General features: G+C 29.6%; 5 protein-coding genes across 5 annotated transcripts; 2 read left to right on the top strand and 3 right to left on the bottom strand.

The window, feature by feature from the left end:
• Positions 1–2212, top strand: LOC119614123 (protein disulfide-isomerase A5). Its single transcript, XM_037970224.1, has 4 exons — positions 1–251; positions 310–961; positions 1021–1629; positions 1694–2212. The coding sequence occupies exons 1-4, from the start codon at positions 225–227 to the stop codon at positions 1963–1965; spliced, it is 1560 nt and encodes a 519-aa protein (XP_037826152.1). The 5' UTR covers positions 1–224; the 3' UTR covers positions 1966–2212.
• Positions 2213–4795: 2583 nt separating this feature from the next.
• On the bottom strand, positions 4796–5885 carry LOC119614124 (60S ribosomal protein L24). Its single transcript, XM_037970226.1, has 3 exons — positions 5747–5885; positions 5478–5553; positions 4796–5408 (listed from the first exon to the last, which is right to left on the bottom strand). The coding sequence occupies exons 1-3, from the start codon at positions 5749–5751 to the stop codon at positions 5019–5021; spliced, it is 471 nt and encodes a 156-aa protein (XP_037826154.1). The 5' UTR covers positions 5752–5885; the 3' UTR covers positions 4796–5018.
• Positions 5886–7768: 1883 nt separating this feature from the next.
• Positions 7769–8874, top strand: LOC119614125. The gene is made up of 2 exons (XM_037970227.1): positions 7769–8028; positions 8240–8874. Exons 1-2 carry the CDS (start codon positions 7981–7983, stop codon positions 8816–8818), a joined length of 627 nt encoding a protein of 208 aa, XP_037826155.1. The 5' UTR covers positions 7769–7980; the 3' UTR covers positions 8819–8874.
• Positions 8875–8934: 60 nt separating this feature from the next.
• LOC119614128 lies at positions 8935–9814 on the bottom strand. Its single transcript, XM_037970230.1, has 2 exons — positions 9604–9814; positions 8935–9521 (listed from the first exon to the last, which is right to left on the bottom strand). Exons 1-2 carry the CDS (start codon positions 9652–9654, stop codon positions 8970–8972), a joined length of 603 nt encoding a protein of 200 aa, XP_037826158.1. The 5' UTR covers positions 9655–9814; the 3' UTR covers positions 8935–8969.
• Positions 9815–12039: 2225 nt separating this feature from the next.
• LOC119614126 lies at positions 12040–13206 on the bottom strand. The gene is made up of 2 exons (XM_037970228.1): positions 13114–13206; positions 12040–13042 (listed from the first exon to the last, which is right to left on the bottom strand). The coding sequence occupies exons 1-2, from the start codon at positions 13159–13161 to the stop codon at positions 12470–12472; spliced, it is 621 nt and encodes a 206-aa protein (XP_037826156.1). The 5' UTR covers positions 13162–13206; the 3' UTR covers positions 12040–12469.

The raw sequence follows: 13206 nt of genomic DNA, 5'->3' as shown, positions 1-13206 counted from the left end.
GGGAATTTTAAGCTAGATGATGACACTGGCTGATTCTTATTGTTTTTTTATAAGAAGTTTGACATTTGTAGTTATTAACTTGATAGGGAATTTGACATTTCTTTGATGTTATGTTAAAACCTTGTTTTATTTCTTTAGAAGTAAAGATATTTGCAAAAGAAATTGCTGTAAACATTTGTAAATTTTTATTTTAAAACAAAAACTAATGGAAATTAAATAACAAAATGTTTAGCAAACAATTAATTACAATAGTAAGTATAATTTAAAATAAAAAAAAATTGTAAAATAATACTGAAATTACTTTTCTAGAGCCTGATTTTAATAGTAGCCATATTAAAACCGGCTTCCGGCAAATTGAATGGCAAAACAAATTCGGTCATCATTGATGATATTACCGAGTATAAAGATTTCAAAAAACTGTTGCGCACCAAAACTAATGTTTTGGTTTTATATACCAGCAATACTAAACAATCCGCAGAACAGTTAAGAGTTTTCAAAGAAACGGCCGAGGCCATTAAGGGAAGTGGCACTATGGTCTTAATGGACTGCTCCCAGGCGGATAAAAAGAAATTGTGTAAAAAATTGAAGGTAAATCCAGCGCCAGTGATTTTAAAACATTACAAAGAGGGGGATTTCCACAAAGATTACGATCGTCAAATGTCGGCAACTTCCATGATAAATTTCATGCGCGATCCAGCGGGAGATTTGCCCTGGGAAGAGGATGCTATGGGCAAAGATGTGTTGCATTTCACAGATTATGTTGCTTTTGTTAAGCATTTGAAAAAGGATCCCCGACCCATGTTAATCATGTTTTATGTGCCCTGGTGCGGTTTTTGCAAACGTTTAAAACCTGACTATTCCAAAGCGGCCACAGAACTGAAAAGTGAGGGTTATATATTGGCTGCCATGGATGTAGAGAAACAGGCTAATGCCATGGCTAGACGAACTTATAATATAACGGGTAGGTGTTAAGGAAATATAAGTTTTTGTTGTATTAAACTAAAATGTTGTGCTTTTTAGGTTTCCCCACTATTATGTATTTTGAAAATGGCAAAATGAAACAAATCTATGAGAGTGACAGCAATAAGGAGGCCATTATGGCCTTTATGAGGGATCCCACTTCCTTACCCATTAAAAAACCTAAGGAGACTGACTGGTCGGCGGATACTAATTCCGAAATAGTGCATTTAACAAAACAAAATTTTGAACCCGCCTTAAAGGAGGAGAAATCTGTATTGGTAATGTTTTATGCTCCCTGGTGTGGCCACTGTAAGCGCTTGAAGCCGGAATATGAAAAAGCAGCCTTGGAAATGAAACAACAACACATACCCGGCGTTCTAGCAGCTTTAGATGCCACTAAAGAGCCCGCTTTAGCAGAACAATTTTCGGTGGCTGGTTATCCCACCTTGAAATATTTCGTAAATGGTCAATTTAAATATGATGTCAACTTTAGAGAGGCCACAAAAATTGTGGATTTCATGAAGGAACCCAAAGAACCACCACCGCCACCACCACCAGAGAAATCCTGGGAAGAGGAAGAAGATTCCGAGGTATTATTCCTAAATGAACAGACTTTTAGCAGTACTTTGAAAAGAAAAAAACATGCTTTAGTTATGTTCTATGCGCCCTGTAAGTAAATTTTAAAAAAATATCCAAAAAAATATTTTTATAAATTTTAATTATTTTCCCACAGGGTGTGGCCATTGTAAAAGCACCAAACCCGAATTTAATGCTGCTGCCAAGGCCTTAAAAGAAGATCCACGCATGATTCTGGCAGCAGTAGATTGCACCCGTGACAACAGTGTTTGTCTGCAGCAGGAAGTGCGTGGTTATCCCACCATTAAGTATTTTTCTTATCTCAAAACTAAATCCGAGTATGTGGGAGGACGTAAACGTGAGGATTTCATTGCCTATATGAAAAAAGCAAATGAAATTGCCCAAAATGTTCAACACGAAGAATTGTGATTGCCTCTTTTTCGCCCCCACCCTAACTTTAGTTGTTTTTTTTTTTTTGTATAAAATAAGAACAACAACATTACTGTGAATCTGCTCTCTATTTTTATATAAAAATAATTCTCTTAAGACTATTTTTTTATTAGCTATATTATATATTTTTGTAACTATTTAATTTCGAAATATATATTTTTTTATTCATATTTTGTATGTAACTCTTACAAGTTGTAAACTCCTGATAAAAGTATTGTTAAAAGTATAACTGTTTTTTTTTTCAAAAGTGTTCGGTTTATAAAACATTCCTAATTTAAACAAAAAATAAAAACTAATTGTGAATTAAAAATAAAATTTTATAAAATTATTTTGAAATAGTTTCAAGACTTTTCTTTATGTTTTAATGGTTTAACAGGTACAAAATCGCAAAACGTCCATATTTTAACACTATTTTACTTGCTGAATTCGATTTTTTTTACTAAAATTACTCAGCTGAATTGTAAAATTTGAATTTTATAATAATTTTACGTTAGTTGAACTACCTAAAATGTTTGCTGAATTTGTTTAAAGATATTCTTCATGAAATTTTCTTAGCTGAATAGCAAATATTCTTAGCTGAATTATATTTTTTAAAGTAAAATTAATTATTTCTAGAGAAAAAACCACTATACTCAGCTGAATTGGAAAATCCGCCTCTATCATCAAAAATACTCAGCTGAATAGTAAAATTCTATTTCTATAATGAATTTCTGTTAGCTGAATAGAAAAATGGGTTAGCTGAATTACATTTTTTGAAAGGAAAATACATTATTTGTAAAGAAGATAACAAAAATACTCAGCTGAATTGCAAAATTCAATTTCTATAATGAATTCCTATTAGCTGAATAGCAAACAATTTTAGCTGAATTACATTTTATTAATTTAAATTCAAAATTTTTGTAGAAAATTCTGATATACTCAGCTGGATTGCTAAATTTGAATTCTATCAATAATGTATGTTAGCTGAATAGCAAAAATTCTTAGCTGAATTACATTTTTCCAAAGTGAAATTCATTATTTATAAGGAAATAACCAATATAACGATTTCCTGTTAGCTGAATAGCACAAAATTTTAGCTGAATTAAATTTTTTAAAGTAAAATTCATTATTTTATGGAAAATAACAGATATACCTAGCTGATTTACCAAATTCGAACTCATTAATGAATTTCTCTTAGCTGAATAGCAATAATTGTTAGCTGAATTAAATTTTTTAAAGTAAAATACCTTTTTTTATATAGAAAATAATAAATATTCTCAGCTGAATTACAAAATTTACTCTCCATAATGAATTTCTGTTAGCTGAATAGAAAAAAATCTTAGCTGAATTAATTTTTTTAAACTAAATTTGGATTTTTTATAGCAAATAATAAATATACTAAGCTCAATTGCAAAATTTAAACTCTATCACAAATTCCTGTTAGCTGAATTGCAAAATTGAACTCGATAATGAATTTCTCTTAGCTGAATAGCAAAAATTGTTAGCTGAATTATAAGGTAAATTACATTATTTATCTAGAAAATAATAAATATACTCAGCTGAATAACAAAATTCACTCTCGATAATGAATTTCTGTTAGCTGAATAGCAAAAAATCTTAGCTGAATTACACTTATAATAAAAATTTGCTGAATTGCATATTTTCATGAATTTCATATAGCTGAATAGTAGTAAATATGATTTCTACTAATTTTTCCCTAATTATAGCTAGCTGAATAGCTGAATCAAATATTATAAAGTAAATCTACATATTTATGTATATTGCAATTTATAAATTTAATCAGCTGAAATGCATATTTTGTTAGCAGAATTCTTATAATTCGTTTTAACGAAGAATTTCACTTAAAATGCTACATGATTTTTTAGTTGACTAGTAAAACAAGCCAGCTGAATTCATATTTTTAATGCAAAACTTTTTAATTATACAGAAAATAATCAGCAAAATTGCTTATTTTCGGAATTGTAAAAATTCTACTTTAAGAAGAATATTACTTAGCTGAATTACCAAAAATGTTAGCTGAATTTGATTTGTAATGGGTTTTCAAGGATTTGACTTAGCTGAAGAGTAAAAAATGTTGGCTGAATTCAAATTTTCAAAGTATATCTTTCTATATAAAATATAATTACTTTGCTGAATTGTATATGTATTTTCTTAGCTGAATTGTAGAATTTTATCTATATGAAGAATTTCATCAAGCAATCTATTGTATAGTCTTGACTATAGATTAGTCTATTGTATTGACGATAGATCAATTTATAATCTTGACTATAGATATGTCTTTAATCTTGACTAGATAATTCTTTAGTACTGACTGTAGATAAGACAATAGCTTAGACTAGAGTCTTGGCTGTAGATCAGTCAGTCGGTAGTCTTAGATAATAGACAATTCTATAATCCTGACTTTAATATTGACTATATATCAGTCTAGACTCTAGAGTCATGACTTGACTATCGATCTGATATTTCACTTTTATGAAGAATACAATATAATGATCAACTCTTGATCGCTTAGAGTTAAGGTTTAATATTTAACGATTTCCTATTTGCATCTCTATTCTATGCTGCTCATTGAACAATTTTGCAGTTATTTATTATATATTTGTCTAAAACAACTATTCCATGTACATATGTTTGCACTGCTAACATTCTACCAATTTCAAAGGTTATTGACCCTGTTCATTCACTACATCCTTTGCAATAAACACATTTATCTTGAAGTAATTATTACAAAATCTTCTTTTTGAACAACTCTTTCAAACGCGAAAAACTTGAGTTTAATAAAATTTATAAATAAAAACACTTTCGCCAATTTTTTTCCACCATACGAATGTTACATTCGTAAAGCTTAAGCTTTTCTTTAAATTTTATTTTTTCTTCACTTCACATCAATTTTTATCTTGAGTTTGTTTTTGTATGGGGATGGTTAACAAAAACACCGACTTATTTTTAAAAAACACTTCACTTGCCACCCGTTTGGGAGGCAGGTTAAAAGCCACCTATGACTAACAACTTGTGTGGATAAAAACAGCTGTTTACCGCTTGCCTCCTACACGGGGAGCAGCCTTTTGTTGAACCTTAGCGGCTTTTTGCTTGGGAGCAGCCTTAGCTTTGGGGGCGGCGGGTTGAGCGGCCTTCTTGGCAGCCTTGGTGGCACGTTTTTGTTCCTTGGCGGCCTTGATGGCTTGTTCGCGTTGGGCACGACGTACTTCAGGTTTCATGTTACGCTTAGCCATGATTTCGGCCAAGGAGGCACCAACAATAGCGCGTTGGAACTTTTGTGTTCTGCGGGTACGCTTCTTGGTGGCTTCTTCCTCGATACCCTTACGGTGCTTGCGACGGTACAAGACGGTCCAGGTAACCTTACGGGGATTACGTTTCATCAAGTAGGAACGTTCGCATTTCTTGTCCAAGAAAGTGAAGGACTAAAACAAAACAAAATTGGAAATTAGTTTTTCGTTTTTATTTTAGCATTTTTTCTACACAAAACTCACCTTGCCATCAACTTTGACCATGGTCTTGCCATGACCGGGGTAGATTTTGTACCCACTGAATGAACACAAACCGATTCTGCAAAATAAAAACAAAACATTTTTTTACGCCATTAGTGGTTTGTTTCACTGGAAAATTTCATTTTTATGCTTTTCTCTTTAACACAAACAAAATATTTTCTTTAATATTTATTTTAATCACTATGGGATGTTTTTAATAATTTTTAATTTTCTTTTTGAGAATTTTTCTACATTATAAAAAAAATACGTACTTCATCTTGCGTTGTTGTCAGTAGAAAGAAACGGAAATGGGCCAAAGAATGACAACTGTCAAAAATGACATTAGATAGACACTAATGATTAGAGTGACATCTAGTGTTGGGTAGTAAATGAATGAAGAGTTGTATTTTGTTTGTGCTAAACTGTCATAAAGAAAATAAACTGCAAAGAAAAGAAGAAATAATTTATTTAAATAAAAACAACAAAATAGTAAAAATTGAAATTTTTAATAAAAAAATTATTTTTTTTTGTAAAATTTCAGCTCAGTTCTAGTTTAGTTCAGTTCTAGTTCAGTACTAGTTCAGTACTAGTTTAGTTCTAGTTCAGTTCTACTTCAGTTCGAGATCACTTCTACTTCAGTTCTAGTTCAGTTCTAGTTCAGTTCTAGTTCAGTTCTAGTTCAGTTCTAGTTCAGTTCTAGTTCAGTTCTAGTTCAGTTCAAGTTCAGTTCTAGTTCTGTTCTAGTTCTGTTCTAGTTCTGTTCTAGTTCTGTTCTAGTTCAGTTCTAGATCAGTTCTTGTTTAGTTCTAGTTCAGTTCTACTTCAGTTCTAGTTCAGTTCTAGTTCTAGTTCAGTTCTAGTTCAGTTCTACTTCAGTTCTAGTTCAGTTCTAGTTCAGTTCTAGTTCAGTTCTAGTTCAGTTCTAGTTCAGTTCTATTTCAGTTCTAGTTCAGTTCTAGTTCAGTTCTAGTTCAGTTCTAGTTCAGTTCTAGTTCAGTTCTAGTTCAGTTCTAGTTCAGTTCTAGTTCAGTTCTAGTTCAGTTCTAGTTCAGTTCTAGTTCAGTTCTAGTTCAGTTCTAGTTCAGTTCTAGTTCAGTTCTAGTTCAGTTCTAGTTCAGTTCTAGTTCAGTTCTAGTTCTGTTCTATTTCAGTTCTAGTTCAGTTCTAGTTCAGTTCTAGTTCAGTTCTAGTTCAGTTCTAGTTCAGTTCTAGTTCAGTTCTAGTTCAGTTCTAGTTCAGTTCTAGTTCAGTTCTAGTTCAGTTCTAGTTCAGTTTCAGTTCTAGTTCAGTTCTAGTTCAGTTCAGTTTAGTTTAGTTCTAGTTCAGTTCTAGTTCAGTTCAGTTCTAGTTCAGTTCTAATTCAGTTCTAGTTCAGTTCTAGTTCAGTTCTAGTTCAGTTCAAGTTCTGTTCTAGTTCAGTTCTAGTTCAGTTCTAGTTCAGTTCTAGTTCAGTTATAGTTCAGTTCTAGTTCAGTTCTAGTTCAGTTCTAGTTCAGTTCTAGTTCAGTTCTAGTTCAGTTCTAGTTCAGTTCTAGTTCAGTTGTAGTTCTGTTCTAGTTCAGTTCAAGTTCTGTTCTAGTTCAGTTCTAGTTCTGTTCTAGTTCTGTTCTAGTTCTGTTCTAGTACTGTTCTAGTTCTGTTCTAGTTCTTTTCTAGTTCTGTTCTAGTTCTTCTCTAGTTCAGTTCAAATTTGAGATTTTATTAAAATTAACAATAAAATCATATAAGCCAACTGATTTCTATCATTTCTTACCAATAATTATGCATTTTACCTTTAAAATTACGACCATTGCTTAATAATTACCGAATTATTAAAAATAAGTTAAGGTATAACAACATCCAACCCTGTGAACTAAACGATATGTCTGTTTATTGTTTACCTTTTTAGACATCATTTGCTTTTGACAACAGAGTTGCCCATATTATAAGTAAACAACTGTTAAGTGATGCCACTATTTAATTTAGCAGACGCTAAAGTTGCCATAAGGGATTTTCAAAGAAATTTAAGAGATTTTTTCTATTGTTAAGAAAGAATTTACAATATCTTGTGATATTATAAGAGAAAATTATAAAATGAAGCAAAATTATTGTAAATAATGGAAAACTGCAAAGTTTTTTAAAATAACATGATAAATTATTTACAAAATTTTGAACAGAATTTAAAAAAAAAGTAAAATTTTGCTTAAAAAAGTAAAATTTTATATCAATATGGTTTAGTTTACTAATTATACATTTTTTTAAAGGTTTTATTTGTTTTTATTTCATCAAAACCCAAATATACTGTTTATATTAGAGAGAGATAGGGTTCAAAATTGTATTATCTTACAAAAGATCAGCCAAATTTTTGTTAATGTTTGTTGTTGATTTTTTAAAAATTATGTTTTATATTGATAACCTTTTAAAGAATTGTTCTACTAATACTTTTATGTTGAGACATAAATAAAATAATTTTTTTTGTAGTTTTCATTAGTTCTTTAGTAGCATCTGAACAAATTACTTTATAAAAATGTTGTATAACATAAATTCTCTATTTTTGCTTGTGTTTTTAATACAGGTCAGTATATTTTAGAAAATAAGTTCTTAAATTTTTGTTTTTTTATAGTTTTTATAAAAATGGGCTTTAAAATATTTTTAAATTTTAACGATTTTTTATTTTTTATAAAGGAAATTTCCTATGAAACTTAAATTTTCTAAATTTTATTATTTTTTTTTTAATTTTTACTATAATTTTATAAATTTATTAAATATTATTATTTTTCTTTCAGAGCGCCTATAGTATACCCTTAGAGGACTCTTACAGCACTAACGATGCTTCCTTAAACAAACCTAAAGAAAATCTTTTACCTCAACAAAAACTTTTACACTATGTCGGTACAAATTTCCTACTTTTAGCTGAAGAATATGCCACCAAATATACAGATATCAGTCGTGCTATATTAAAAGATGAAACTTTACTATCCGAACGCACACCCGAAGTCGAAAAGTTTAAAAATAAATTAATTGAATTTGTGGAAAATTATGAAAACCAAAAAAATTTACCACAAAATATGAATATAATGGAAATTTTTGCCAATACTACGGAATACTATTATAAACTAACCGAAGAAGAACATACTATGGAGACTAGATTAATTTTAAAACTTTTAAATAAATATAATTATAAAGAAATTGAAAAAGATATTGCCAAAGATTTTGAGCCGTTCATAGAGAATTTCGAACAGTTTTTCGAAGAGTATGAGGGGCATTGGAATAAGGCGCTAAGGGATTGGTATACGAAATTTAAAACTTTAAAGGAATTTGAGCATAAACTAGAAGCTTTTAGTGAATTTATGGAATTGGTGTAAAGAATAAAGTGTTAATTTCATACAAAATTTAAAGAAAATTCCTAATTTCTAAATTACTTTATATGAATTGAACTCAAAACTATTTTTATTTATTAAGAGAATAAAAAACATTAAAATTATACATTAACTGTTATTTATTTCGACGTTAATTTTAAAAAATTTTCAAATTAGTAAAAGCATTAAATTTTTCTTTAAAATCCTGGATATTTTGGTATTTTTCATACCACTCCAAAGCACGCTCATCCCATTCACTTTTGAATTCTTCAAACATTTTCTTGAAATACTTTTCAAAGGTAGAGAATTTTTTCTCCATTTCAACTTCTATATCCTTGTAGCGATATTTATTTAAAATTTCTAAAATATATTTAGTCTCAGAAGTGAGTTTCTGTTCAGGAATTTCATAATAGAAATCAGTAGTATTAGTAAACATGTCAATGGCCACTAATTTGTTTGGCACATTATTATTGGCTTCAATATAGTCCAAGAATTGGGTTAAATTGTGTTTAAATTCCTCAATCAAGGGTTCATGGTGTGACTTAAATTCCTCATTTTTTAGAATAGCACGGCTTACTTTAAGCGATTTTTCAGAATATTCTTGAATCATTGCAGAAAAACTAGTAATGACATATTTCAGAAAACTTTGTTTTGATGTTAAGTTTGTATTAGTTTTCTCCGAAGAATTTTCAGATTTAACAAATGCGGTCTAAAAGAGAAACATAAACATGGATTATTAATTATTTAAAGAAATAAAATAAATTGTAAAAAGGATATTTATTTTAACTTACTTGGCTCAAGATCAACACCAACAAAATTGCGCAAATTTTAAAATTGGACATGGTTAAGTTATTTCTATTGATTAATATAAATTTTTCACTTATACAATTTTTTTTTATAAAAAAAATTTTAATTACTGATAAATATTAAAATTAAACAAAGTTCAGTCAAATACTTCTAAAAATCTGTTTTGTACTAAATATAAAATATTATTTTTGTACTAAATAAAGAAGTGCTCGTGTGTACTATAATTAACTAATCAAAATTTAAAATTACAAAAAAAAAAAAAAAAAAATGCAAAATATTCTCCCTCTCCGCAACAATCTCTTTAATATAAACAATATATTAGGATTTTAATAAATTAAACCGCAAATAAAACATGTTTTAGATAATTAATTTGTAAAACCCGACACCTCATTTCACTTGAAAATTCATATACATACGTACATATCGCTCGATTACTACAAAACTGGCATAACTCATAAAATTCAGTTCTAGTTTAGTTCAGTTCTAGTTTAGTTCAGTTCTAGTTCAGTTCTAGTTCAATTCTAGTTAAGTTCTAGTTAAGTTCTAGTTGAGTTCTAGTTCAGTTCTAGTTCAGTTCTAGTTCAGTTCTAGTTCAGTTCTAGTTCAGTTCTAGTTCAGTTCTAGTTCAGTCCTAGTTCAGTTCTAGTTCAGTTCTAGTTTAGTTCTAGTTTAGTTCTAGTTCAGTTCTAGTTCAGTCCTAGTTCAGTTCTAGTTCAGTTCTAGTTTAGTTCTAGTTTAGTTCTAGTTCAGTTCTAGTTCAGTTCTAGTTCAGTTCTAGTTCAGTTCTAGTTCAGTTCTAGTTCAGTTCTAGTTCAGTTCTAGTTCAGTTCTAGTTCAGTTCTAGTTCAGTTCTAGTTCTAGTTCAGTTCTAGTTCAGTTCTAGTTCAGTTCTAGTTGAGTTCTAGTTGAGTTCTGGTTCAGTTCTAGTTCAGTTCTAGTTTAGTTCTAGTTCAGTTCTAGTTCAGTTCTAGTTCAGTTCTAGTTCAGTTCTAGTTCAGTTCTAGTTCAGTTCTAGTTCAGTTCTAGTTCAGTTCTAGTTCAGTTCTAGTTCAGTTCTAGTTCAGTTCTAGTTCAGTTCTAGTTCAGTTCTAGTTCAGTTCTAGTTCAGTTCTAGTTCAGTTCTAGTTCATAGTTCAGTTCTAGTTCAGTTCTAGTTCAGTTCTAGTTCAGTTCTAGTTCAGTTCTAGTTCAGTTTTAGTTCTAGTTCTAGTTCAGTTCTAGTTCAGTTCTAGTTCAGTTCTAGTTCAGTTCTAGTTCAGTTCTAGTTCAGTTCTAGTTCAGTTCTAGTTCAGTTCTAGTTCAGTTCTAGTTCAGTTCTAGTTCAGTTCTAGTTCAGTTCTAGTTCAGTTCTAGTTAAGTTCTAGTTAAGTTCTAGTTGAGTTCTAGTTGAGTTCTAGTTCAGTTCTAGTTTAGTTCTAGTTCAGTTCTAGTTCTGTTCTAGTTCAGTTCGAGTTCAGTTCAGTTCTAGTTCAGTTCTGTTCTAGTTTAGTTCTAGTTTAGTTCTAGTTCAGTTCTAGTTCAGTTCTAGTTCAGTTCTACTTCAGTTTTAGTTCAGTTCTAGTTCAGTTCTAGTTCAGTTCTAGTTCAGTTCTAGTTCAGTTCTAGTTCAGTTCTAGTTCAGTTCTAGTTCAGTTCAGTTCAGTTTTAGTTCAGTTCTAGTTGAGTTCTAGTTTAGTTCTAGTTCAGTTCTAGTTCAGTTCTAGTTCAGTTCTAGTTCAGTTCTAGTTCAGTTCTAGTTCAGTTCTAGTTCAGTTCTAGTTCAGTTCTAATTCAGTTCTAGTTCAGTTCTAGTTCAGTTCTAGTTCAGTTCTAGTTCAGTTCTAGTTCAGTTCTAGTTCAGTTCTAGTTCAGTTCTAGTTCAGTTCTAGTTCAGTTCTAGTTCAGTTCTAGTTCAGTTCTAGTTCAGTTCTAGTTCAGTTCTAGTTCAGTTCTAGTTCAGTTCTAGTTCAGTTCTAGTTCAGTTCTAGTTCAGTTCTAGTTCAGTTCTAGTTCAGTACTAGTTCAGTTCTAGTTCTAGTTCAGTTCTAGTTCAGTTCTAGTTCAGTTCTAGTTCAGTTCTAGTTAAGTTCTAGTTCAGTTCTAGTTCAGTTCTAGTTCTAGTTCAGTTCTAGTTCAGTTCAGTTTTAGTTCAGTTTTAGTTCAGTTCTAGTTCAGTTCTAGTTGAGTTCTAGTTCAGTTCAGTTTTAGTTCAGTTCTAGTTCAGTTCTGTTCTAGTTCAGTTCCAAGAAATTTATTAATTATTTCTAATAATTGAAAACAAATCTCTTAAATTTCTATTAATAACCTCTTAATGGCTACTGAAATTATAAGTGGCATCCTTTAACTGGTGTTTACATAAATGGGCAGCTCTGTTATCAAGAACAAATGATGTCAAAATGTCACCCAAAAAAATGTAATTAATAACAAGCATATGGTTTTGCTCACAGAGTTGGATGTTATTTATTTTTGATATTTAAAATAATTAGGAGATTATTCAACAAGTTCAAGTTTAAAACTAATTTTATTTACAAATTGTATAATTTATTATATTTATTTTAATTGTAAACAATTAAACAAAACTATACTTAAGTCTTGGTTTTATTAATTGTTGTGTGTAAACAATTAGTCATAAATATATTATTAATTTTATGTTTATTCATGTTATTTGTATTAATTATAACCTTATCAATGTTTTAAATGTAAAATATGTTTTTTATTGCTTTTCTCAGTAGCAGATAATAATTTTTTATTTAGGGTTACCTTACACATATTTTTAATATTAAAAATATACTTTAATTGACAATTATTAAATTTATTAAATATTTTAATAAAATTTTTTATCCACTTACATATTAAATTCAAATTCTTTCATCATTTCAAATCAAAATCAAAAAATTTCTTTAAAGCCTTAAATTTTTCATCAAACTCATTTAAGCCCAAGAACTTTTCATACCAACGCCTCATAGGTTTCTCCAATTCCATTTTATTTTCCTCAAACTGTTTCTTTAAATCATTTACAAAATCTTCAAAATCCTCTAGAAATTCCATTTCCAATTCATTATAATTATATTTATCTAAAAGTTCTTTCATAAATATTGATTCCTTTGTAAGTTCTTGGTTCAAAATCTCCCTGTAAAACCAATTGGTATTATTGAAAATATCACAGATGTCTTTATAACCATGTCTAGCTTCATAATATTCTATATAATTGGTTAAATTTTGTTTAAATTCTAAAATTTCGGATTCTGTATTGTTCACAAAAATTTCGTCTTTTAATAGTTCTTGCGCTATGTTATTAGATTTATTGATATATTTGTAGTCTAAAGGCTCAAAAATATGACAGATGAAAACTGAAAATTGCAGTGTGGACCAGCTTATAACTTCGGTTGATGACTCATTGGCGGTGTTGGCGGTAGAGTTTTCTGTAGCTTGTGCCGAACATATCTATAAAAGCGCAAGATAAAGTTTTAGAAAATAATTCTATAAAGTTTATTGAATTATTTATCCCAACAAACCGCTAATATCAGTGTGACCACAAAAATATAAATTTTAGTTACCGCCATTTGTTAACTTGTTTAGTCTACGTTTACTAAAGATCTAATGAAAAA

Source organism: Lucilia sericata, unplaced genomic scaffold, assembly GCF_015586225.1.
Source record: "Lucilia sericata isolate MDLA Ls3-8-SP2 unplaced genomic scaffold, ASM1558622v1 Contig002607F_arrow, whole genome shotgun sequence".
Classification (NCBI taxonomy): domain Eukaryota; kingdom Metazoa; phylum Arthropoda; class Insecta; order Diptera; family Calliphoridae; genus Lucilia; species Lucilia sericata.
This window is presented reverse-complemented; position numbering and strand designations above follow the sequence as displayed.